The 27834-nt window shown below is 45.1% G+C and overlaps 1 protein-coding gene across 1 annotated transcript in view; it reads right to left on the bottom strand.

The window, feature by feature from the left end:
• The window catches only part of MGAT5 (alpha-1,6-mannosylglycoprotein 6-beta-N-acetylglucosaminyltransferase), a 63797-nt gene extending 36841 nt beyond the window's left edge, over positions 1-26956 (bottom strand). Inside the window, 4 exon segments of the mRNA XM_072122278.1 lie at positions 4372-4506; positions 4509-4538; positions 12810-13229; positions 26847-26956. Of these exon segments, the coding sequence (XP_071978379.1) occupies positions 4372-4506; positions 4509-4538; positions 12810-13050 (406 nt within the window). The 5' untranslated portion in view covers positions 13051-13229; positions 26847-26956.
• Positions 26957-27834: the final 878 nt, after the last annotated feature.

Consider the following 27834-nt stretch of genomic DNA (forward strand, 5'->3'; position numbering starts at 1 on the left):
CTGCCCCCTATGTACAGGAATATAACTACTATAATACTGCCCCCTATGTACAAGAATATAACTGCTATAATACTGCCCCCTATGTACAAGAATATAACTACTATTATACTTTCCCCCCGATGTACAAGAATATAACTACTATAATACTGCCCCCTATGTACAAGAATATAACTACTATAATACTGCCCCCTATGTACAAGAATATAACTACTATTATACTGCCCCCTATGTACAGGAATATAACTACTATAATACTGCCCCCTATGTAGAGGAATATAACTCCTATAATGCTGCCCCCTAGATATAACCTTATGTTCCCCATTCTAGTCTACAGCACAAATTATCAGTGTGACTTATCTGCAAACAAAACCAATCTGCACTAATGTTATCAAGAAAATCATTGCATAACTAATGCAGAGTCTTGGCAGAATAAGCCCATAAGCTCGGAGCTGTAATCTGCAGCGATGGACACATGATAGAGGAAATAGGTTTCTGAGAAGCTATAATGCAAGAGGAGAGGAGGGTAGTGTGGTTTTCCTGCTTCAGATTATTATACAGTATACAACACTACAAACTACTTGTGTATAAGAAAACAGGAGAATGCTGAAATTTCAGCTCTGAAGCGTGCAGAATAGTGAGTGCAGCTCTGGGGTATAATACAGGATGTAACTCAGGATCAGTACAGGATAAGTAATGTCATGTATGTGCACAGTGACTGCACCAGCAGCAGAATAGTGAGTGCAGCTCTGGGATATAATACAGGATGTAACTCAGGATCAGTAGAGGATAAGTAATGTCATGTATGTACACAGTGACTGCACCAGCAGCAGAATAGTGAGTGCAGCTCTGGGGTATAATACAGGATGTAACTCAGGATCAGTACAGGATAAGTAATGTCATGTATGTACACAGTGACTGCACTAGCAGCAGAATAGTGAGTGCAGCTCTGGGGTATAATACAGGATGTAACTCGGGATCAGTACAGGATAAGTAATGTCATGTATGTACACAGTGACTGCACCAGCAGCAGTATAGTGAGTGCAGCTCTGGGGTATAATACAGGATGTAACTCAGGATCAGTACAGGATAAGTAATGTCATGTATGTACAGTGACTGCACCAGCAGCAGAATAGTGAGTGCAGCTCTGGAGTATAATACAGGATGTAACTCAGGATCAGTACAGGATAAGTAATGTCATGTATGTACAGTGACTGCACCAGCAGCAGAATAGTGAGTGCAGCTCTGGGGTATAATACAGGATGTAACTCAGGATCAGTACGGGATAAGTAATGTCATGTATGTACACAGTGACTGCACCAGCAGCAGAATAGTGAGTGCAGCTCTGGGGTATAATACAGGATGTAACTCAGGATCAGTACAGGATAAGTAATGTCATGTATGTACACAGTGACTGCACCAGCAGCAGAATAGTGAGTGCAGCTCTGGGGTATAATACAGAATGTAACTCAGGATCAGTACAGGATAAGTAATGTCATGTATGTACACAGTGACTGCACCAGCAGCAGAATAGTGAGTGCAGCTCTGGAGTATAATACAGGATGTAACTCAGGATCAGTACAGGATAAGTAATGTCATGTATGTACACAGTGACTGCACCAGCAGCAGAATAGTGAGTGCAGCTCTGGGGTATAATACAGGATGTAACTCAGGATCATTACAGGATAAGTAATGTCATGTATGTACACAGTGACTGCACCAGCAGCAGAATAGTGAGTGCAGCTCTGGGGTATAATACAGGATGTAACACAATATGAGTACAGGGTGAATAATGCGATGGATGTAGACAGCCGCTACCATGTGGATAACAACGAGAAGCCGCAATGAGTCCACAGGATGGTTATAATGCACTTGGCATATTCTTTGTTAGAAGTGTCAGTAAAGTTCTGGCTCTCGTTGTATGAAAAGCGATCATCATTACTCAGTACACAGAAAAAAAAAATAGCCGTCACAATAAGAACATTGATAGGAGATTATCCTGGTACATTAGAAGCCTTTGTAACAGGCCATTTATTCTCAACAAACCAACGACAGTCACACAATCCGGAGCTTGACCTGTGCCAAGTGCCACCGAGTCCAGGTAAGATGAAGCCGGCAGATAGAGGGGATTCATTGCGCTGCCAGGACCTTGGGGAGATTCCAACAGTCTCACATTTCAGGGTCTCTTGTGTAAAGGAGCTGCAGGAATATGCCGCTTTTATCTCGCTGCTGTACAGATCTCCTGTACATGATCACTGAGGCCGAGAGACGAGAAGGGGGAGAAAAGGAAGTAACTTATTCCTATCCAAATACTGTGCAACACCGGGACATCAAACCAAGCGCCGAACCCCGAGCCGGAGCCGGTAGATTAATACTGCGCTCACACGGACCACACAAATAGGGAGCAGGGAAAAAAAAATTGCTCATTTCTGCCCATGTTCAAATTTCAGCCTCGCTTGTGGCAAGAACGTGGTTAAATTAGATTTCCAGGAACTATGGAAAATCCTGCATGTGCCGTTTTCTCTTCGGAGTCCTCAGCACCTGCCCAAAGTACCAAGGGCTCACGAGACATCACTTCATGGGCCAAAGAAGTTCTGTGACCCCCTCTAAACTTTTGCGCAGCTTCAGAAGAAAGGAGCTTGATCAGGGCAAGTAGGAATTAGGGAATTGCCCCCCCCCCCCCCGGGCACCAAAGAACTTGTGGAAATGCCCTTTAAGTAATAATAGTGATTGTAATAATCTTTATTAATGTAACATCATCTTATAGGAAACATCCAGCTCCTGACATGTTATAAGTCATGTAGAAAGGGGTTGTTGGTTAAAGGGGTTGTGCACAGCATGAAAAACATGGCTGTTTTCTTAAAAAAAAAAAAAAAAAAAACACAACAGCGCCGCCCCTGACCAGGATTTGTGCCAGTATGGACTCCTCTCTATGCAGCAGAGGTGCAATACTGGCACTAACCGCGTTAAAGTTTGGCACGGTTTTCGGAAGAAAGCAGCCAAGTTTTCCCCCCTTTAAATCGGCCATCAAAATCCATCCTAAAAAACCAGGGACATTACTCATAGATCCAGGGACCGGGACTGTGGGATCTTCTTATATTTGTTATCCATGGCCTCCTTCCTTCTAATATCAACTTTTATCAATATGCTAATGACCCTGAAGTGCTTGGGGGTGTTACCAGAGGCCTTCTGTGCTTGACAGGAGCCAGAAGGGTTCATGGGGGTGTGGTACCAGAGACCCTTCATGCTGTAGCTTCACAGACTGTTACACAGCCCCATCTCCTTCCGCTCACTCCATCAGCACTACTCCCCCCCCCCACCCCCTCTGACTGACAGTCATATTGTTTAATTTGTTAACAGAATGGTCCTGGACCGCCCAGTCTTTAAGATAATCCCTGCTTTCCCCGGACACATTGGGGGTCATTTACTAAGGGCCCGATTCGCGGTTTCCCGACGTGTTACCCGAATATTTCCGATTTGCGCCGATTTTCCCTGAATTGCCCCGGGATTTTGGCGCACGCGATCGGCTTGTGGCGCATCGCGCTGACATGCACGCAACGGAAATCAGGGGACGTGGAAGAACGAAAACCCGACGGATTCGGAAAAACCGCTGCATTTAAAAAATATTAAAAATTGGTCGCACGGGCCATACTCACATGCACCACGATGAAGACTATGAACTCCGGGGCACCTCGGCGGACCTCGGCGCAGCAGCGCCACCTGGTGGACATCGGGCGCAGGACCTTCATGAATCGCTGGAAGACCCGAACGCTCGTCGGAGAAGCCGCCGCTGGAACGCGAATGGACCGGGTAAGTAAATGTGCCCCAATATCTCTGACAGGAAAACAGAGGATCAGGCATGGGAATATCCAACTTGTCCAGTTGATAAATGTCAGATTATCTTTCAGTTATGTAACATATGTGATCACCTTTAGAAGAAGAATCTTATTTTTTTCTTGCTGTTCCTATATATTACATATCACTTTCTATAGGGATCGGCCACCTCAGGCCTCAGCTTTTCATGTATATAAAAATATAATCATCATAATCATGGACTGTAGCACAGACTCTCCAGAGCAGGGGCAGAAACTCTGTTAATAGTCACACAGTTATAAATAGGAGGTAACAGGTAAGCCTCCCTGACTGTATCCTTATGGCATCTCAGTTCAGCAACAAGATATGAGAATAATCATAGTGTCCCCTAGAAGCGATGGTTCTGACTGTCTGGTCACGTGATGCTAGTAAGTGCAGGATATAATAAATCGTCAGGAGGTGCAAGAGTAAATCTTAGTGCAAAGGCAATAACACATAGTACATTTTATAAAAAGGGGAGAACATAAAAAAAATAAAATAAAAGACACCCTCCGCACCTACCTGCAACATTTACTTTTTCCCCCGTAACAATGCTGGGTATAGCGGTCGTGGTACCATTGGTAGAATTGGATCCAGTACTGTTCACAACCAACGTGTCCACTTTGGACTCCAACTTCCCAATACGCTGCAAGATATATCCAGAAGAACTGCCAGCGTCTTCTTCAGGTCTAAAGGAGGAAAGAATCATTAGGCGTTACGGGTGATCCTGTGCGCTCTATACTCCGAGGCGCTCATCACATTAGGAGGTTTTGTTGTCAATATGAATTACCTCCGTCTCCTAAATGGAAAACAGATGGCGGCAAATAAGATGGTGATGTCCCATTACCAGGACTACAGATGATATTCTGATAAGGAGGCCGAGGAAAGAAGGGGTGGGGAGGCCGAGGAAAGAAAGGATGAGGGGTGTGTGTGGGGGGGGGGGGGGGGGGGGAGGCCGAGGCAAGAAGGGGCGGGGGTGGGGAGGCCGAGGCAAGAAAGGATGGGGGGTGGAGGAGGCACGAAGGGGTGGTGGGGAGGCCGAGGCAAGAGGAAGGGGGAAGGAAGTGCTATTTATGTTTTGCATTTTCTGATGAAGTCGTCTGTCACAGATCAGTTTTATCGAAGTTTTCTTTACCACTGACAAATACGGATAAAGAATCTCACACCATTAACAATAAAAAGGTTTCTCGGATGATTGCCGACACCCCCCAATAATAATAATGATGATCTTTATATAGCGCCATCATATTCCGTAGAACAAAATCGTAAGGGATACAAATAAAATAATACATGTCCATAATAAGGAACAATAGGAGCGAGAGCACCGCTCATCCCCCCCGCACCAGCCCCCATTCAGCCGCTGCCCAACCCCCCCCCCCGCACCAGCCCCCATTCAGCCGCTGCCCAACCCCCCCCCCCCCGCACCAGCCCCCATTCAGCCGCAGAGCAACTCCCCCCCGCACCAGCCCCCATTCAGCCGCTGCCCAACCCCCCCCCCGCACCAGCCCCCATTCAGCCGCTGCCCAACCCCCCCCCCCCGCCACCAGCCCCCCATTCAGCCGCTGCCCAACCCCCCCCCCCCGCACCAGCCCCCATTCAGCCGCAGAGCAACTCCCCCCGCACCAGCCCCCATTCATCCGCAGAGCAACCCCCCCGCACCAGCCCCCATTCAGCCGCTGCCCAACCCCCCCCCCCGCACCAGCCCCCATTCAGCCGCTGCCCAACCCCCCCCCCCCCGCACCAGCCCCCATTCAGCCGCTGCCCAACCCCACCCCACCCCGGAACAGCCCCCATTCAGCCGCTGCCCAACCCCCCCCCCCCGCAACCAGCCCCCATTCAGCCGCTGGCCACCCCCCCCCCCCCGCAACAGCCCCCATTCAGCCGCTGGCCAACCCCCCCCCCCCCCGCAACAGCCCCCATTCAGCCGCTGGCCAACCCCCCCGCCCCCCCCCGCACCCAGCCCCCATTCAGCCGCGGCCAACCCCCCCCCCCCCGCACCAGCCCCCAATCAGCCGCTGCCAATCCCCCGCACCAGCCCCCAATCAGCCGCTGCCAATCCCCGCACCAGCCCCCAATCAGCCGCAGCCAATCCCCCCGCACCAGCCCCCAATCAGCCGCAGCCAATCCCCCGCACCAGCCCCCCCAATCAGCCGCAGCCAATCCCCCCGCACAGCCCCCAATCAGCCGCAGCCAATCCCCCGCACCAGCCCCCAATCAGCCGCAGCCAATCCCCCCGCACCAGCCCCCAATCAGCCGCAGCCAATCCCCCCCGCACCAGCCCCCAATCAGCCGCAGCCAATCCCCCCGCACCAGCCCCCAATCAGCCGCAGCCAATCCCCCGCACCAGCCCCCAATCAGCCGCAGCCAATCCCCCCGCACCAGCCCCCAATCAGCCGCAGCCAATCCCCCGCACCAGCCCCCAATCAGCCGCAGCCAATCCCCCGCACCAGCCCCCAATCAGCCGCAGCCAATCCCCCCGCACCAGCCCCCAATCAGCCGCAGCCAATCCCCCCGCACCAGCCCCAATCAGCCGCAGCCAATCCCCCCGCCACCAGCCCCCAATCAGCCGCAGCCAATCCCCCGCACCAGCCCCCAATCAGCCGCAGCCAATCCCCCGCACCAGCCCCCAATCAGCCGCAGCCAATCCCCCCGCACCAGCCCCCAATCAGCCGCAGCCAATCCCCCCGCACCAGCCCCCAATCAGCCGCTGCCAATCCCCCCGCACCAGCCCCCAATCAGCCGCTGCCAATCCCCCCGCACCAGCCCCCAATCAGCCGCTGCCAATCCCCCCGCACCAGCCCCCAATCAGCCGCTGCCAATCCCCCGCACCAGCCCCCAATCAGCCGCTGCCAATCCCCCGCACCAGCCCCCAATCAGCCGCTGCCAATCCCCCCGCACCAGCCCCCAATCAGCCGCTGCCAATCCCCCCGCACCAGCCCCCAATCAGCCGCTGCCAATCCCCGCACCAGCCCCCCAATCAGCCGCTGCCAATCCCCCGCACCAGCCCCCAATCAGCCGCTGCCAATCCCCCCGCACCAGCCCCCAATCAGCCGCTGCCAATCCCCCCGCACCAGCCCCCAATCAGCCGCTGCCAATCCCCCCGCACCAGCCCCCATCAGCCGCTGCCAATCCCCCCGCACCAGCCCCCAATCAGCCGCTGCCAATCCCCCGCACCAGCCCCCAATCAGCCGCTGCCAATCCCCCCGCACCAGCCCCCAATCAGCCGCTGCCAATCCCCCCGCACCAGCCCCCAATCAGCCGCTGCCAATCCCCCCGCACCAGCCCCCAATCAGCCGCTGCCAATCCCCCCGCACCAGCCCCCAATCAGCCGCTGCCAATCCCCCCGCACCAGCCCCCAATCAGCCGCTGCCAATCCCCCCGCACCAGCCCCCAATCAGCCGCTGCCAATCCCCCCCGCACCAGCCCCCAATCAGCTGCTGCTTAACCCCCCCCCCCCCGCACCAGCCCCCATTCAGCCGCTGCCCAACCCCCTCCCCCCCGCACCAGCCCCCAATCAGCCACTGCCGAAACCCCCAGAACAGCCCCTAATCAGCCGCTGCCCAACTTCCCGCACCAGGCCCCATTCAGCCACTGCCCAACCCCCACATCACCCCCAATCAGCCGATGGCCAAGCCTATGTCCCCCTAATCAGCTGCTGCCCAACCACCTGCACCAGCCCCCAATCAGCCGCTGCCAACCCGCACAGCACCCTCCCCCCCAGTCAGACAGTCCCCAACTCCACACCCTGGTCCCTCAATCAGCTGATGCCAAACCTGACACAAACACCCATTTATATGATGCATAACACCTATGATATTATAATCCCCCAAAACATGAACATGTTCTACCCTCTCTTTCCCCCCCCCTTTTTTTTTTTTTTTTTTTTTTAATAATGACACTAAACAGAAAAAAAACAGAAAAAAAAACACAACATAAAATAACACCACAAATCGAGTCTGAGCACGCCTGTAATTAAATCATTAACAGCCTAGAATTATTTCGCTTTGGATAATACTCCTCCGGCGGAGCCCACGAGGGAAGAGCTCGTTCATCTGCTAAATATTTATATCCAGGAGCTTAAATTAACCCCGTAAACAGGTGGCGGAGGGGACATCCACACCAGCGCATGCACAGCTTTGTGTTTGTCTATGGGGGGGGGATGGGGATCTCCCTTAAAAAAAAACACCATAGGATAAAAAAACTGAAATTCAACTAACTTATGACTAAAAATAAAAAAGCACAACTAAAAATAATAATCATAAAAATAATGTGATGTCATGGGCCGCCCGGGGACCACAAGTCCCCGTCCACACAGTTTTTCCCACGACATCCCTGGATACTGTCAGATCAGGGTCACGAGGTCAGACCCTTTATTTGTGTCCAGTTTGGGATTTTTAGGCCCCGTGACTGGACGTCGCACTGGATTAGGATTCCTTATACCCTGGTAAAAAGAGATCACATGGATAAGTAGTTCCCTGGTCACAGACGTCTGGAGGTAAAGACGAAAATCCATCACTAGGTTTGCAATTTTTGGATATTCTAATTTTGATGGTGGGGAGGACGGACTAGTATTTCTAGCATTGTGACATGTTGGGAGTTGTAGTCTTAAAATTTTGGACATCGTTTGGGGGGGGGGGGGGAGCGGGGGGGGCGACTCTAGTAATTGTTCAGAATTTCTTCACCTTTAATAAACCATAATCAATTAACTTACCAAACATCTGCAGGATCGGGCAAGTAATTACGGATACAGTATATGCGCTTCCTTTAAAATAGTGAAGTAGCAGATCTGGGAATCTGTTGTGGAAACTGCCTGTACGACCCTAATCCCGAGTTACTCAGCTGGAAGGGATTCAAGGCAGAAAAAAAAAAAAAGTTGGCAAAAACATCTCACGCTGCTCCCAACAGCAAGACTGAAAAATACATTTTATAAGAAAGGGGAAGGGAAGAGAGAAAAAATCCCGGGCTACGGACCAAGGTAAGGAATCCAGCAGTGATCCTAACCCAGGATACACCGATCCCAAATACTAGGAGCACAGGGTGGTGGCAATACCCTGCAGGGAGTCACTGTAAAAACTACAAAATAATCACTTGTATATAATTCCAACCATAATGTAAATACAGATGTAAACTGCAAAATGGTTTCTCGGTTTTAAAAACCTACCTTAATACTGCCCCCTATGTGCAGGAATATAACTACTATAATACTGCCCCCTATGTACAGGAATATAACTACTATAATACTGCCCCCTATGTACAGGAATATAACTACTATAATACTGCCCCCTATGTACAAGAATATAACTACTATAATACTGCCCCCTATGTACAGGGATATAACTACTATAATACTGCCCCCTATGTACAGGGATATAACTACTATAATACTGCCCTCCATGTACAGGGATATAACTACTATAATACTGTCCCCTATGTACAGGAATATAACTACTATAATACTACCCCCCTATGTACAGGAATATAACTACTATAATACTGCCCCCTATGTACAGGGATATAACTACTATAATACTGCCCTCCATGTACAGGGATATAACTACTATAATACTGCTCCCCTATGTACAGGAATATAACTACTATAATACTGCCCCCCTATGTACAGGAATATAACTACTATAATACTACCCCCCTATGTACAGGAATATAACTACTATAATACTACCCCCTATGTACAAGACTATAACTACTATAATACTGCCCCCTATGTACAGGAATATAACTACTATAATACTGCCCCCTATGTACAGGAATATAACTACTATAATACTGCCCCCTATGTACAAGAGTATAACTACTATAATACTGCCCCCTATGTACAAGAATATAACTACTATAATACTGCCCCCTCTGTACAGGAATATAACTACTATAATACTGCCCCCTCTGTACAGAATATAACTACTATAATACTGCCCCCTATGTACAGGAATATAACTACTATAATACTGCCCCCTATGTACAGGAATATAACTACTATAATACTGCCCCCCTATGTACAGGGATATAACTACTATAATACTGCCCCCTATGTGCAGGAATATAACTACTATAATACTGCCCCCTATGTACAGGAATATAACTACTATAATACTGCCCCCTATGTACAAGAATATAACTACTATAATACTGCCCCCTATGTACAAGAATATAACTACTATAATACTGCCCCCTATGTACAGAAATATAACTACTATAATACTGCCCCCTATGTACAAGAATATAACTACTATAATATTGCCCTCCATGTACAAGAATATAACTACTATAATACTGCCCCCTATGTACAGGAATATAACTACTATAATACTGCCCCCCTATGTACAGGGATATAACTACTATAACACTGCCCCCTATGTGCAGGAATATAACTACTATAATACTGCCTCCTATGTACAAGAATATAACTACTATAATACTGCTCCCTATGTACAAGAATATAACTACTATAATACTGCCCCCTATGTACAGGAATATAACTACTATACTACTGCCCCCTATGTACAGGAATATAACTACTATAATACTGCCCCCTATGTACAGGAATATAACTACTATAATACTGCCTCCTATGTACAAGAATATAACTACTATAATACTGCCCCCTATGTACAGGAATATAACTACTATAATACTGCCCCCTACGTACAAGAATATAACTACTATAATACTGCCCCCTCTGTACAGAATATAACTACTATAATACTGCCCCCTATGTACAGGAATATAACTACTATAATACTGCCCCCTATGTACAGGAATATAACTACTATAATACTGCCCCCTATGTACAAGAATATAACTACTATAATACTGCCCCCTATGTACAGGGATATAACTACTATAATACTGCCCCCTATGTACAAGAATATAACTACTATAATACTGCCCCCTATGTACAAGAATATAACTACTATAATACTGCCCCCAATGTACAGGGATATAACTACTATAATACTGCCCCCTATGTACAGGAATATAACTACTATAATACTGCCCCCTATGTACAAGAATATAACTACTATAATACTGCCCCCAATGTACAGGGATATAACTACTATAATACTAACCCCATGTACAGGATATAACTACTATAATACTGCCCCCTATGTACAAGAATATAACTACTATAATACTGCCCCCTATGTACAAGAATATAACTACTATAATACTGCCCCCTATGTACAGGAATATAACTACTATAATACTAACCCCATGTACAGGATATAACTATTATAATACTGCCTCTTATGTGCAAGAATATAACTACTATAATACTACCCCCTATGTACAGGAATATAACTACTATAATACTACCCCCATGTACAGGATATAACTATTATAATACTGCCTCCTATGTACAAGAATATAACTACTATAATACTGCCCCCTATGTACAGGAATATAACTACTATAATACTGCCCCCTATGTACAGGAATATAACTACTATACTACTGCCCCCTATGTACAGGAATATAACTACTATACTACTGCCCCCTATGTACAGGAATATAACTACTATAATACTGCCCCCTATGTACAGGAATATAACTACTATAACACTGCCCCCCTATGCACAAGAATATAACTACTATGATACTGCCCTTTATGTACAGGAATATAACTACTATAATACTGCCCCCTATGTACAAGAATATAACTACTATAATACTGCCCCTATGTACAGGAATATAACTACTATAATACTGCCCCCTATGTACAAGAATATAACTACTATAATACTGCCCCCTATGTACAAGAATATAACTACTATAATACTGCCCCCTATGTACAAGTATATAACTACTATAATACTGCCACCTATGTACAAGAATATAACTACTATAATACTGCCACCTATGTACAGGAATATAACTACTATAATACTGCCCCCTATGCACAAGAATATAACTCCTATAATACTGCCCCCTATGTACAGGAATATAACTGCTATAATACTGCCCCCTATGTACAGGAATATAACTGCTATAATACTGCCCCCTATGTACAGGAATATAACTACTATAATACTGCCCCCTATGTACAAGAATATAACTACTATAATACTGCCACCTATGTACAGGAATATAACTACTATAATACTGCCCCCTATGCACAAGAATATAACTCCTATAATACTGCCTCCTATGTACAGGAATATAACTGCTATAATACTGCCCCCTATGTACAGGAATATAACTACTATAATACTGCCCCCTATGTACAAGAATATAACTACTATAATACTGCCCCCTATGTACAAGAATATAACTACTATAATACTGCCCCCTATGTACAAGAATATAACTGCTATAATACTGCCCCCTATGTACAGGAATATAACTACTATAATACTGCCCCCTATGTACAGGAATATAACTACTATAATACTGCCCCCTATGTACAAGAATATACCTACTATAATACTGCCCCCTATGTACAAGAATATAACTACTATAATACTGCCCCCTATATACAAGAATATAACTACTATAATACTGCCCCCTATATACAAGAATATAACTACTATAATACTGCCCCCTATGTACAGGAATATAACTACTATAATACTGCCCTCTATGTACAGGAATATAACTACTATAATACTGCCCCCTATGTACAAGAATATAACTACTATAATACTGCCCCCTATGTACAGGAATATAACTGCTATAATACTGCCTCCCAGCTATAATTATACCATCTACTTGTAAACTTAAAAATAAAAGCGCAGTATTAAAAAATCCTTAAAGATTATTCTGACAGCGCTTGGCGGCAGATGGTAGGAGTTATCTAGTAATTTGCATTGTTTTATAAAAACAGGAGATAAATAATAAACAGCAGATAAAAAAGTGGCCCGCTCCCGGAGATTGTCGCAGTAGCGGAGCTTTAGTAAAGACATGACATCTAAGAACAGTTAGCGGGTGCGATTCTTTGTGCTTACCATATGCTGTCATGGTGCCGACATATGGGCCGTCTACGACGTTTCTGTTTTCTTCCGCCAGAGCCTTTATGTAACGCTTGCTGAGATCCAGGATCTGCTCGCGGAGCACGGTGCTGCTCTCGTGCGGAGTTCTCTGCTGGATGGTGAAGTGGAGTAACATCATTCCCCATATGAAACCAAAAGTCACCAGGAAGAAGCCGAGCTTCTGAGAGGAGAGTTTCCAAGGAGTAAAGTGCGCCATGACCTTCCCAGCAGATATTCCGGGTCCACACAATGGTTTTTTTTGTTCTTTTTGTTTTGTTTTGTTTTTTATTTTCACAGGCTGCAGAAGTTACTCATAGCCATGGCGTGGACGTTCATAAGAGCGCCCGGAGAGGCAGCATCCTGCGGGTCACCACCAGTCTCTTCAGCTCCGGGATGCTGGAAAGAGAAGGAATAAGGGGTAATAAAATACATGACAGATGTCAGGAGATACGTCGGATACAGAGAAACTTTTTTGAGCTGAATTCTATAGATCATCGAGAAGATCACATTTCTTTCATCACCGGGAAATCCCCAACAGGAAACTCACAAAACTGAAAGCCATGAAGCAACGAGACGGGCGATCCTGTAACTATGTTATGCGAGTAACGGCAAGTATCAGCCCTTCCCCCCTCACCCATAATCATCATCCTGAAGCACCCGGCGCACCCCCAGGACCTTGTAAAGTCTCCTCATCACAGGCCGATCTCAACAATTACACCTTTTTGTGAGGATGAAAAAAAAATTCCTTAGAAAACAACTGGACCCAAGTTGGGTCCCAACTCGGAATGGCCAAAAAAACCCAATTTTTTTTCTCACGAGACCATCACATACAATGGACGTCCGGCAGCTAGACACCTGAATAAGTATGGCTCCAGCTAAAGGACAGAAGACGACGCGTAAAAAGGGAAAATGATCGCAGAAGACAGAAGACTACACAGGGTGTAAACCAACATTGGGAGCCAGAAGAACTGGACCCCACATCCACACTCTATACGATGATCCACTGCCGCTCGGCTACATTTACAAAAAGGAACTCGAGGTTCATAGTTACATTTTGATCAAATTGTATAAGCCACTATCCACTTTATAATGTCCTCTTTGTAGTGGGTCCCTACACAATTGTGTGCGGCTTCACATGACATCCACCGCCGCATCTGATGGCATCCAAGACCCAGTTATCCCCCAGCACCCCTACTGGCAGGCATAGCCCCCATGGCTCTGGGCCCCCACCAGCACCGCCCCAAAAAAGCAGCAGATGCCATGCACCACCGCACCACGTGAACAGGACTAAAATGCTCACCATGTGTGAACAGGCGTTGAATACTCACTGTTCCATGTGGTCTCAGACACTGGCTGAGAGGAGGTAGGGGGCCACCATATGCAGTCTCCTGCCAATTTAAAAACACCTGGGTCAGATGGGGCGGAGAGCTGGTACCAGGCATGGGGGCTATACGTGCCAATATGGGTGTTGGGGGGGGGGGGATCTTGGTCCGAACTGGTTCTGTGTTACAGGAGCGGTGGACGCCATGTGATGCAGCACACAATAGCGTAGGGATCCACTACACCGAGGTCACCATGAAGTGGATAGTGGCTTATACAATTTGATTAAAATATAACTAAGAACTTTGAGTTCCTTTTTGTAAATGTAGCGCGTGTTTTAAACACTTTTTAAACTTTATGGCCGAAGCTGCTTCAGCGCAGGGAGGCACACGCTCGGCGCTTACCATGCGTGCGACCGTGCACGCGGCTACATAGGAAGTGAAGGAGCGCATGGTGCGCCGAGTGCGTACCTTCCTGCGCTGAAGCAGCTTCGGCCATAAAGTTTAAAAAGTGTTTTAATCCGCGATACTGCGTTTTAAAACACTAACAAAAATAAGCTCCGGCACCAGCTCACCCTGATCTCACCCTGAGCTGGTGCTCGGTAGTTCCATCTTATACCCGCCACTTCAAGTGGTAGATTTCCTTTAATACATCCTTGGCCCAATTCAATCATACACAACCCCACGCTATGGTGTCCAATTTGACAGAACCTTAATTTCTGACTGAAACATTTATGAAAGATTAGGATTTGTAAGGTGCTACACAATATGATGCCGCTATATAAATCATAAACAAGCCCCCCCAAAGAGCAGCCTCCTAAAACAAGACCCCCCCAAAGAGCAGCCTCCTAAAACAAGACCCCCCCCAAAGAGCAGCCTCCTAAAACAAGACCCCCCCCAAAGAGCAGCCTCCTAAAACAAGACCCCCCCCAAAGAGCAGCCTCCTAAAACAAGACCCCCCCAAAGAGCAGCCTCCTAAAACAAGACCCCCCCCAAAGAGCAGCCTCCTAAAACAAGACCCCCCCCAAAGAGCAGCCTCCTAAAACAAGACCCCCCCCAAAGAGCAGCCTCCTAAAACAAGACCCCCCCCAAAGAGCAGCCTCCTAAAACAAGACCCCCCCAAAGAGCAGCCTCCTAAAACAAGACCCCCCCCAAAGAGCAGCCTCCTAAAACAAGACCCCCCCCAAAGAGCAGCCTCCTAAAACAAGACCCCCCCCAAAGAGCAGCCTCCTAAAACAAGACCCCCCCCAAAGAGCAGCCTCCTAAAACAAGACCCCCCCCCCAAAGTGCAGCCTCCTAAAACAAGTGCAGCCTCCTAAAACAAGACCCCCCCAAAGAGCAGCCTCCTAAAACAAGACCCCCCCAAAGAGCAGCCTCCTAAAACAAGACCCCCCCCCCAAAGTGCAGCCTCCTAAAACAAGACCCCCCCCAAAGAGCAGCCTCCTAAAACAAGACCCCCCCCAAAGAGCAGCCTCCTAAAACAAGACCCCCCCCAAAGAGCAGCCTCCTAAAACAAGACCCCCCCCCCAAAGAGCAGCCTCCTAAAACAAGACCCCCCCAAAGAGCAGCCTCCTAAAACAAGACCCCAAGAGCAGAACTTGAAACAAATATCCTAAATGCTCAATAAATAGTCCAGAATCCCTAAATATTCTTCTGGTCTGAGGTCTTTATATTTATGGTTCAGGATTCAGGTATTTGTTTTGGCCTGGGGTTCTAGTGTGGGGTCTCTGCTTGGGCACCTGTTCAGGGGGTTATTCATTAATTTAGGACTGGGTATATAAACGTAGCCTTCTGGTGTGAAGTCTTTTATACTTTGGGTTCTGGACTTTTGGTCTGGGGTCTTTATTTAAATTCCAGCTCCGAGTTCTCGGTTAAGCCGCCTGTTCTTTGGTTATTTAACAGAGATCCCAAACCAGAAAAAAAAACTAAATAAATAGTCAACTCAGACCTGAACCTGAAATAAATGACCAATCACAAAATCCTACTGGGCCCAATAGCATAAAGCCACACTGTAGTCCCAGGCTTCTGCCATGTTCTAAGAGTACGGTAGGTAGGCTTTTATTTGGTTTATGCTTTTGGTTTATGTTTTTTTTTTTTTGTTTTTTTATGTGGTTTTTTTGTGGTTTATGCTTATGGTTTTTTTTTGGTTTTTAAAGTAAATTTTTAATTTTGTAGATAATTTTCAAGAGGTCATTGAGGAACCTCTTTCTTCTCCAGACAATTATCAAAACTCCCAACACAAAACTATCTTTAGTTTGGGCTTTACCAAAATGCAATTGACCGCTGTGATAGCACCTGCCCTTTACCCTTCCGTACTCAACGGTTCTGGGCTCTGGTCATGTACAAGAGGTGTAAAAAGCCCAAGTCTGAACAATGTAATAATGAAGATAAAAGTTCAGAGACTAAGGAACGCGGAAAGGAACACAGATAATATACAGTAAACCAACTATTCACATTTCTAGCAGGCAATAAAGTTTTTACTTATTAACCCTCAAAGGAAATCTACCATCAAAACCCATCCTGATAAACCAGGGACATTACTCAGATCCAGACAGCGGGACTGTGGGAATCTTCTTATATTTGTCATCCATGGCTTCCTTCCTTATATAATCAATTTTTAAAATTATGCTAATGACCCTGAAGTGCTCTGGGGTGTTACCAGAGCCCTTCTGTGCTTAACAGGGTTCCCCTCAGTCCTGTAGCTTCAGAGGCTGTTATAATGAACAAAACAGGTCTTGCTCTGCACATTGTAACAGCTTGACCCCCGCAGAGCTGTTACAACTCATTAGCATAATTTTAAACGTTGATTGTAGAAGGGAGGAGGCCATGGATAACAAATATAAGCCGATTAGCAGAGTCACGGTGCCGGGATCTATGAGGAATGTTCCTGGTTTGTCCATGCTTGATTTTGATTTCCTTTTAAGGAGTTTTCCAGGATTTGAAAAATACGTCTGCTTTGTATAGAGCGGGTTATTTTCCGGTTACATGGCCATGTCCCATTGGTATAGTATTCTTTATCTACATACCTCACCCTATAACCACTTGCACTGTGGGTGACAGCTGCTTCAGTAAACAACACAGCCCAGGGGGTAATCACCAACAATTACGTAAAATTATAACGGAACAAGTACTAAGATAGATAACACTCTGTATTATGCGGCAGAAACGGGAGCAATTGTTCTACTATAGAAAATATTTTAGAAAAATTTGTCATATGTTTGAAGGCGTCTCAGCAGAACAAGCAGCCCCCAATAGCTTCACCACAGGACATAATGTAGTGGCTTAATGTACAAACACGGTAAGGCACTCCTCTATGGCAAGTTAATAGAGTCTATCCGGTGCCATTGGGAATTTACTCTCTTCGTTTTTTTGGGGGTTTTTTTTGCATGTGCTCTTTAAAAGGAAATCTACTATGTGATTTGATGCAGTATGAACCAAACATACCTTGAGAATGCTGCAGCTACACTGATGCAGACACATATCTTGATCTGAGTGGTTTTGCTGAAAAAACTATTATAAAATTATGAAAACCAAGGTCTGTTGCTTCTGTGCCTGGCTCCGGGGCTACTCACTTATCACCAATTACGCACCGCTCCAGAGAATGATGTAATCACTGTGTTGTGCCTGACAGGCAGAAGTAATCAATCGCTGCACCATCCCCAGTTGTTTATGAGTCCTCCATCTCCGGTTGATTAGTCCTGTCCGGATAGTTCAGGAAGCTCCGTGAAATGTGTTTATGATCAGAAAGCTGCATGCAACCCAGCTATCCCAAGATCCTGAATGTTAGAATAGTTTTTTCAGCAAAACCACTCAGTTCAGGGATTAAACAAGATAAGTTTCTGCAGCAGTGTAGCTACAACATTCTCAGGGTACGTTTGTGTTTGGTTCATAATGCACGAAATCAAATGGTAGATTTCCTTTCATCGCCAACTTTTTCATTTTTTTTTGGACTAGCAACAATATTTTTTCACCAATATCTTCATGAAAAATAAGAGTCTTAATTGATTTTGTTGGTCTCTCTTTTAGACAAAATTTTAAGCTTTAGGCTGCTAAAATAGTAAAAAAAAAATATATACATTTTTTTTTTTTTTTAACATTTCGGCCATTTTATTTTCACTGTAACAAGTGTAACGAGTAACCCTAAAACAGATATTTTAATAGTGTTTGGCACTTTATGGCGCAGATTATGCTGCATCACAGGTCTGTTTTGGGGTAACTGGGTGTCGCATAAAGTGGCTTTAGTGACAGGAGGGTCAAACGCATTTTTTGGGGTAAATTTATACTTTTTTTTACACTTTTCTTTTCCTTTGTAACTGGGCCAGATACATTTTTTCTTTTCCTATGTAGCTTGTGCTGTAACATGCCAACTGCGCCAAATATATGGTTAAAATCTAAGGAAGAAACACTAGGGATTCATAATGAAGGCAACTTAAAAAAAAAACTCTCATAATTACAGAGAACAAAAGTCTTCCTCCGAGGACAGGACCCCTGTGATGTGTAAGATATCACAAGGGCTGCGAGGTGTAAATCAATATTTGTGTCAAGCTTTTAAGGTTGTGCGGCAGCCGAGTACACAATGGCCCCCACACAATAGGAGCGGGGTAACGTCCCTGATAAGTGAAGCTGGCAGACGAGATTACACCACCTGGAGCGGGCACATAGGCAAGATAAGAGGTCGAGACGGGAACGAGACTCTGAACCACCCGAGTGTGACCGTCATTACAATAGACTATGAGAATGATGGCCGACCATCAGAGTCCACATAACACAAAATAATCATCAGCCCAGACACAAAATTATGCAAATAAGACACAGAAATGTCACAGATAGGAAGCGGCGTTGCAACAATACAACAGGGGGCACTGTTGAAATTGCTAAATCTGGGTGCCTATGGGCACAGTATTTGGCATTAAAGTTCAAGGTAAGATCCCAAACATCCCTAGCAGATGAGAAGCCATGCAGGACCCGATCCTCTCCGGCACTGGGTGTGGGGCAGACTTCCTTCATCAAAACGAAGTTTCAGCAGCTCATCCAAGACTTTGCACTCTGAAAAAGTTAATAACTCAACCAGGAGGGAGCTGAAAACTGATCTCCAGACGTCTGTAACATCAAAGGTTGAACGTTCCCACCAGTGTAGAGTAACCATAGGAGATGGGCAGTGACAGCTCCGGCATCTAAAGGGCAGGGGGTTGTCCATACACAGGGTGAAATATGTTAGCAGTACTCGTCTTACAGTTGCCCCTTTGGCCCTGCATGGCGTCAGAGTCACTATATAAAAGGAACATCTGAATTTAAGCCAAGTGAGTTAACGGAAGATAATCCATAATATTGGACAATCCCTTAAAGGAGAACTTTCCCCAACTCCACAGGTGCTGCTGCACTAATTTCGGAACGGTTAGAATTTTTTCTTTAGCCCCCTCCATTCCCAAGCATACTCTGCCCTTAGTTATAAGGGAAACTAGAGAAAAATAGATCCCGATGCAGACCTTCCTGAAAATTGAGAAATTCTTTATTCCATCTTTTTATGGATTCCATAACTGGAAAGGCAAATAACTACAGGCAAAGCCTACGCGTTTCGACATAATCTTACTCATGGCCTCAGTTTGAGGATCCAATATCAGATTGGGATCTTTATTGTGAGGTAGGATGGAGCAGACCGCCCACATGACAGTAGAACGACCAATTAGCATATTGGGAGATGACACTTACAGCAGCGTTTTCTCGGTAACACTGGGAGCTAGAGGAAAGATTCCAACTTGAGCAAAATCCATGGAGCAACATCTGTGATAGGAAGCAAAGATTTGGTGGAAAGTCACCTGTAAAAATGTATACCTACATAGCAACCAACTCTAGGATACAAGAAGTGTGAAGCTAGAATGTAACCCAACGACGGCTAAAATTACAATCTGTCCCCTATTCAGCCACTGATTACCTGCAAAGTGGATCCCACTTCCAGTTATTTTATCCTGGTGGTAATCGTTATCCAAGTATATGTCAGATGTGCAAAGTCCAAGAACGTCTAACGCGCCTTATCAGTGGCTTGACTTCGTAAAGTTCACAGTAAACATCGGATAACCATATAGGAGCGGGCGATCTTATCTTGTGGCGTCTCCTATCCACATCCTGTTGGAATGGAAACTTTTTGGCCATAAAAATCCACCTATGTCGTCGTTAGGATAAGAGACAAATATCAGCACCCCAACAATCTGGATAAGGGACTGCAAAGTTCAGACGAGCTCAGCCTCACTAACGTGAGGTCACAGGACGAGATAGCGGATCGCCGGGTGTCGTAGACCCACTGATTGATCTTCTCAATAGGTCACCAATATCCTAGTCGTAGACGAAACCTTTTAAACAACCTACTTTCCCAGGCACAGTTTTCACTTACCATTTTTCCTACAGGGATACACACATCATATATGATAAGTATTGGTTTTTGGGGATTCGAAGTAAGCTGGATGTATCGGTAGTAACACTGGAAAGGGTTAACCCGCGACAGTATGCGTCTCTCTATGGGGATCGGAGGCTGTAAGTAAAAGAGCTGAGTGCATGAAGATCCGCGCCTCATCCCATCTCCTACCTGGAGGATGACAGGCGTGCCGCCGCTTCCCCTCAGCGCCATTTGTTCCCAATAGGAAGAGTCTGGTGATTCTCAGAATCGCGGCTTGTAACGCCTTTGGCTTTGTACGTAAAAATGAATTTCCCGAAGGAGAGAACTTTCAAGTGTCAAAATCCGGAGAAGATTTAGAACCTGCAGTAAATGAGTCAGACAATTTCTGAAAAACTTCCTAATAATAATAAGAGGTGGCGTCTTCCAGCTCGAGGTTTCTGGAACTAACGTAACGACGTAAGGAAAGAAGCGAGAGACGTGCGAATTAATAACTGTCCATTTAAAATAGGGCATGTGCAAGAACATGGGCACTCGATACCCCAGCTATACCCATGCACATTGTAATGCGCTCTATAGGGGTCTGTACTGTCCCCTTGTGTACAGAGTGCCCCCACATGGTATGTCCTGGGACAAGGAGAATGACAATACTCAGTGATCAATTTACACAGTAATTTTCAGGAGGAATAAAAAAAATAAATAAAACTCCAGAACAGATACATTTGAGAAATACTAGTCATAGATATGGCAGATGAGGAACTTACTGATGCTATAATCATAGGATAGGACATCAGGGTCAGTGGGGGTCCTAAACAGGATGCCCCCACTGTTCTGCTGAGGGTGTCAAGATCTGCAGTCCCACAATTGAGTGACCTATACCTTGGCCTGGCCACTATACAGAGGATGGCGCTATCTTCCTCCAGTGCTGATCTTGCAGGCACTGGACCCACAACAATCTGATGTGAATAAAACAAAGATGACCTGAGGGCGCAGCAGCCAAGTGCCCCAGGAAGGTAAGAAGTAGAACCAGTGGTGGGGGTCCGCGTACATAACACAAGCCAGTGCTGCCAGGAACAAAGAGATGCTGGGAGGTCTATCATTACAGGCAGCAAATATCCCACCAGTGCTGTTACATACTGGAAAAGCTGGGGAAACTGGTCCTCACACTGCTGTGCTCAGTGCATCTTGCACTACAGCAAAATTCTGGTTACATAATACACCAATGACTGGGAAAATAGAGAAGAGACCGAAGCAATTCAAAGCACAGGGCTAAAAGCACAGCAGTAGCAAACCATCCAATCACTAGTCCGTCAAATTTTGGGACATATCTTTAAGTAGGACATATTGTCTCCCCAGCTACGCCCTTACGGTTCTTATAACAATCCAACATCTTTGAAATCCAATTGTCACAGAGACCAAAAAAAATTCTGGCTGGGGTTACAATTATAAAATATACAGTTCCGACTTGCACACAAATCCAACTTAAGTACAAACTTAAAGAACCTATCTAGTACGTAACCCGGGGACTGCCTGCATCTCTTAGAGATCACCTCTACAAGGACTTATTCTTCTATGGTGCTTCTTAATAACGATATAAATTGACAAGAGGGCGTTTCTATTATAATTAGATTTAACCAATTTATGATCCATTTGTTTCAATGGAGTAGAGTGCAATACCAGACACAACCCATGGGCAGGAGTGGCGCTGTACCCAGCAAAATGCAGCCACGTTTTTCTAACAGACCAACAAATATTGTGAAAGTTTAGTCAATAGAGACAATGTATTTGTGAGTAACAAATAAAAATTTCAGAAAACAAAATGAAATTAAAGTGAGAATTTCCACCTTCAGTATTTGGTTGTACACATCAGTAACCAAAGTGACGGCGCGGCAAGAAATAGATTTTTAGTTGCAGGATAAGACAGACACAGGTTTCCTGCTGCAAACATCAACACTAAAGAAATTTCTCAGTGAATATATTTACATCTTATTATCTCATATCTTTTCCACTCCAAAAACTATGCAGATATACAGCATAATTGTGATTCATAAAAATAGGGAAATCCTTTAAAAAAAAAAAAAAAAAAAAAAAAAAGACTAATCTTATTTTACAATTTTTTTTTATAACGATGTAAAAAAAAGTTATGAATATTATAGTGTTCTGGAATTGCATCCTGTATTATACCCCAGAGCTGCACTCACTATTCTGCTGCTGGTGCAGTCACTGTGTACATACATGACATTACTTATCCAGTACTGATCCTGAGTTACATCCTGTATTATACCCCAGAGCTGCACTCACTATTCTGCTGCTGGTGCAGTCACTGTGTACATACATGACATTACTTATCCTGTACTGATCCTGAGTTACATCCTGTATTATACTCCAGAGCTGCACTCACTATTCTGCTGCTGGTGCAGTCACTGTGTACATACATGACATTACTTATCCTGTACTGATCCTGAGTTACATCCTGTATTATACCCCAGAGCTGCACTCACTATTCTGCTGCTGGTGCAGTCACTGTGTACATACATGACATTACTTATCCTGTACTGATCCTGAGTTACATCCTGTATTATATCCCAGAGCTGCACTCACTATTCTGCTGCTGGTGCAGTCACTGTACATACATGACATTACTTATCCTGTACTGATCCTGAGTTACATCCTGTATTATACCCCAGAGCTGCACTCACTATACTGCTGCAGGTGCAGTCACTGTGTACATACATGACATTACTTATCCTGTACTGATCCTGAGTTACATCCTGTATTATACCCCAGAGCTGCACTCACTATTCTGCTGCAGGTGCAGTCACTGTGTACATACATGACATTACTTATCATGTACTGATCCTGAGTTACATCCTGTATTATACTCCAGAGCTGCACTCACTATTCTGCTGCTGGTGCAGTCACTGTGTACATACATGACATTACTTATCCTGTACTGATCCTGAGTTACATCCTGTATTATACACCAGAGCTGCACTCACTATTCTGCTGCTGGTGCAGTCACTGTGTATATACATGACATTACTTATCCTGTACTGATCCTGAGTTACATCCTGTATTATACCCCAGAGCTGCACTCACTATTCTCCTGCTGGTGCAGTCACTGTGTATATACATGACATTACTTATCCTGTACTGATCCTGAGTTACATCCTGTATTATACTCCAGAGCTGCACTCAGTATTCTGCTGCTGGTGCAGTCACTGTGTACATACATGACATTACTTATCATGTACTGATCCTGAGTTACATCCTGTATTATACCCCAGAGCTGCACTCACTATGTACATACATGACATTACTTATCCTGCACTGATCCTGAGTTACATCCTGTATTATACCCCAGAGCTGCACTCACTATTCTAATGCTGGTGCAGTCACTGTGTACATACATGACATTACTTATCCTGTACTGATCCTGAGTTACATCCTGTATTATACCCCAGAGCTGCACTCACTATTCTGCTGCTGGTGCAGTCACTGTGTACATACATGACATTACTTATCCTGTACTGATCCTGAGTTACATCCTGTATTATACCCCAGAGTTGCACTCACTATTCTGCTGCTGGTGCAGTCACTGTGTACATACATGACATTACTTATCCTGTACTGATCCTGAGTTACATCCTGTATTATACCCCAGAGCTGCACTCACTATTCTGCTGCTGGTGCAGTCACTGTGTACATACATGACATTACTTATCCTGTACTGATCCTGAGTTACATCCTGTATTATACTCCAGAGCTGCACTCACTATTCTGCTGCTGGTGCAGTCACTGTGTACATACATGACATTACTTATCCTGTACTGATCCTGAGTTACATCCTGTATTATACTCCAGAGCTGCACTCACTATTCTGCTGCTGGTGCAGTCACTGTGTACATACATGACATTACTTATCCTGTACTGATCCTGAGTTACATCCTGTATTATACCCCAGAGCTGCACTCACTATTCTGCTGCTGGTGCAGTCACTGTGTACATACATGACATTACTTATCCTGTACTGATCCTGAGTTACATCCTGTATTATACCCCAGAGCTGTACTCACTATTCTGCTGCTGGTGCAGTCACTGTGTACATACATGACATTACTTATCCTGTACTGATCCTGAGTTACATCCTGTATTATACCCCAGAGCTGCACTCACTATTCTGCTGCAGGTGCAGTCACTGTGTACATACATGACATTACTTATCTTGTACTGATCCTGAGTTACATCCTGTATTATACTCCAGAGCTGCACTCACTATTCTGCTGCTGGTGCAGTCACTGTGTACATACATGACATTACTTATCCTGTACTGGTCCTGAGTTACATCCTGTATTATACACCAGAGCTGCACTCACTATTCTGCTGCTGGTGCAGTCACTGTGTACATACATGACATTACTTATCCTGTACTGATCCTGAGTTACATCCTGTATTATACCCCAGAGCTGCACTCACTATTCTGCTGCTGGTGCAGTCACTGTGTATATACATGACATTACTTATCCTGTACTGATCCTGAGTTACATCCTGTATTATACTCCAGAGCTGCACTCAGTATTCTGCTGCTGGTGCAGTCACTGTGTACATACATGACATTACTTATCCTGTACTGATCCTGAGTTACATCCTGTATTATACCCCAGAGCTGCACTCACTATTCTGCTGCTGATGCAGTCACTGTGTATATACATGACATTACTTATCCTGTACTGATCCTGAGTTACATCCTGTATTATACTCCAGAGCTGCACTCAGTATTCTGCTGCTGGTGCAGTCACTGTGTACATACATGACATTACTTATCCTGTACTGATCCTGAGTTACATCCTGTATTATACCCCAGAGCTGTACTCACTATTCTGCTCCTGGTGCAGTCACTGTGTACATACATGACATTACTTATCCTGTACTGATCCTGAGTTACATCCTGTATTATACCCCAGAGCTGCACTCACTATTCTGCTGCTGGTGCAGTCACTGTGTACATTCATGACATTACCTATTCTTATGCAATACAGGACATAACTGGATAAGTAATGTCATGTATGTACCCAATGATGCAACCAGCAAAATATCGAGTGCAGCTCTAGAGTATAATAAAGAACATAAAAGGATCAGTACTAGACTACTAAAGTAATACACAATAGCTCATGCAGATTACATGTATAATCCCTAGAGATTATAATTTTTTCTACTTCTTCATAGTAAAAAGCTAAATTAGTTTTCAATATAAAACATACGTCCACATACAAATATGTGTACGGAAATATTGTTCTATAAATCTTCCACTTTGTTCCTGTCAATACATGCTGGGGGTTGTAGTACCACCAGAGCTGTGGACTACTAGTAAAACTTCTGTTTTGGGCTCTGAGCACTTGATGTATATAGAAGAAACTGGAACATCCAACCCAACATCGGATACAAAATAATGTGCAAGATCAGAAGAACAGCAAATACTAGAATAATATACAGCGAGAACTAAAGATTAAGGAATGATAGGGACCAGCGCAGGCAATGTGGGGAGATATAGGCAGAATAGATACATATCAGATAGACAGACAAGCGATACACAGAATGATACAGAGATAAGCAGATAGAGGACTGCAACAAATGATAGAGATAGATACATATCAGAAAGATCGAAATAAGACACATAGAAAGAAACAGATGGGAAGATAGATAAATGGAACAAATGATAGAGATAGATACATAGAAAGATACATAGATAAGCAGGTAGATGACTAGAACAAATGATAGAGATAGATACATAGAAAGATACATAGATAAGCAGGTAGATGACTAGAACAAATGATAGAGATAGATACATATCAGAAAGATAGAAATAAGACACATAGAAAGAAACAGATGGGCAGATAGATAAATGGAACAAATGATAGAGGTAGATACATAGAAAGATACATGGATAAGCAGGTAGATGACTAGAACAAATGATAGAGATAGATAGAATAGATACATATCAGATAGAAAGATACAGAGATAAACAGGAAGATGAAACATAGATCAGAGATGATTGAAACAATTCATAGGCAGAAAGCGGATACATAGCCGATTGTTACAGATAAACATATAACAGATACATAGAAGTAGATACATAAATAGTGATCAGACAGATGGCCGATAACCGACGGCTCAACAGATCAATATTTTGGATAGATCTTTTACATAATAAATTGATACATAAGAGAAAAATAGGGTAAAGAAACTAACAACTGATGCATATGAAATAGATAGAAAGATCTGAGACTTCCTGATCAGTCACCAAACCTGCTAGCCGCTGCTGCCAGAGCTGGTGCCCTCGTCCATGCTGTGTGGCACTGCCCATGTGCCACCTCCTGTACAGGCTATAATGTGTAATTTGGCAGATAAGTAACCAAAGCCAGTTTGGGGCACTGTCCTTGCCAGAGGGAGGACCTGTTATCTGGCGGTGCCAGGTACCTACTATTTAAAGGGACCTTCAGCATCAAAACACAACATCTTAAAGGGGTTTTGCCAAGGATAATACCAGCTGTCCCCAGGATAGGGGTGTCACCTGCTGATCAGTGGGGTCTCAGCAATGACAGAGCCTCCTTATCATAGGTGAGCACAGGTGTGACATCACTAAGCACATAACAACCAGATATATGAGAGCCATAGGGTAACCCGCCGCACCGGTCTGGTCAGGGTTAATAATTACCTTTACGGGGGTAGGAGAGCGGCACGGACACATCTGCACTGAAGGCTACAGAGAGATTGCTACACAGTAATTTCCACCCGTGTCCAACTGATGGAGAAGTAAAAAGTCACAGAAACTCTCAATAAAGGAATGGAAGGGATTTTTAGGTGCAGGAATTTCTGCTGCATGTGAATGGTGCCAAAGAGAGATTTTACAGCAGAAGTCTATGGGCAGAGGGGTCTCCTAATCTAATAGAGGAGGTCGAGTACATAATCCTGTAGGGCGTCATTGGATACAATTTTGCAAATTGGGGAGATCAGAAATTGGGAGAAGAAAAGGCCACTGCACAGGGTCAGCGCACCAGGCTGGGGAGGTGGGCACCGCTGCAAGGGGCCAGCATACTAGGAGAAGGAGGTGGATGCCGCTGCACCGGGTCAGGGTGTATATGGGGAGGAGGGGGGGCTGCACCGGGTCAGGGTGTATATGGGGAGGAGGGGGGGCTGCACCGGGTCAGTGTATATGGGGAGGAGGGGGGGCTGCACCGGGTCAGTGTATATGGGGAGGAGGGGGGGCTGCACCGGGTCAGAGTGTATATGGGGA

Source organism: Engystomops pustulosus, chromosome 8 (genome assembly GCF_040894005.1).
Source record: "Engystomops pustulosus chromosome 8, aEngPut4.maternal, whole genome shotgun sequence".
Lineage (NCBI taxonomy): Eukaryota > Metazoa > Chordata > Amphibia > Anura > Leptodactylidae > Engystomops > Engystomops pustulosus.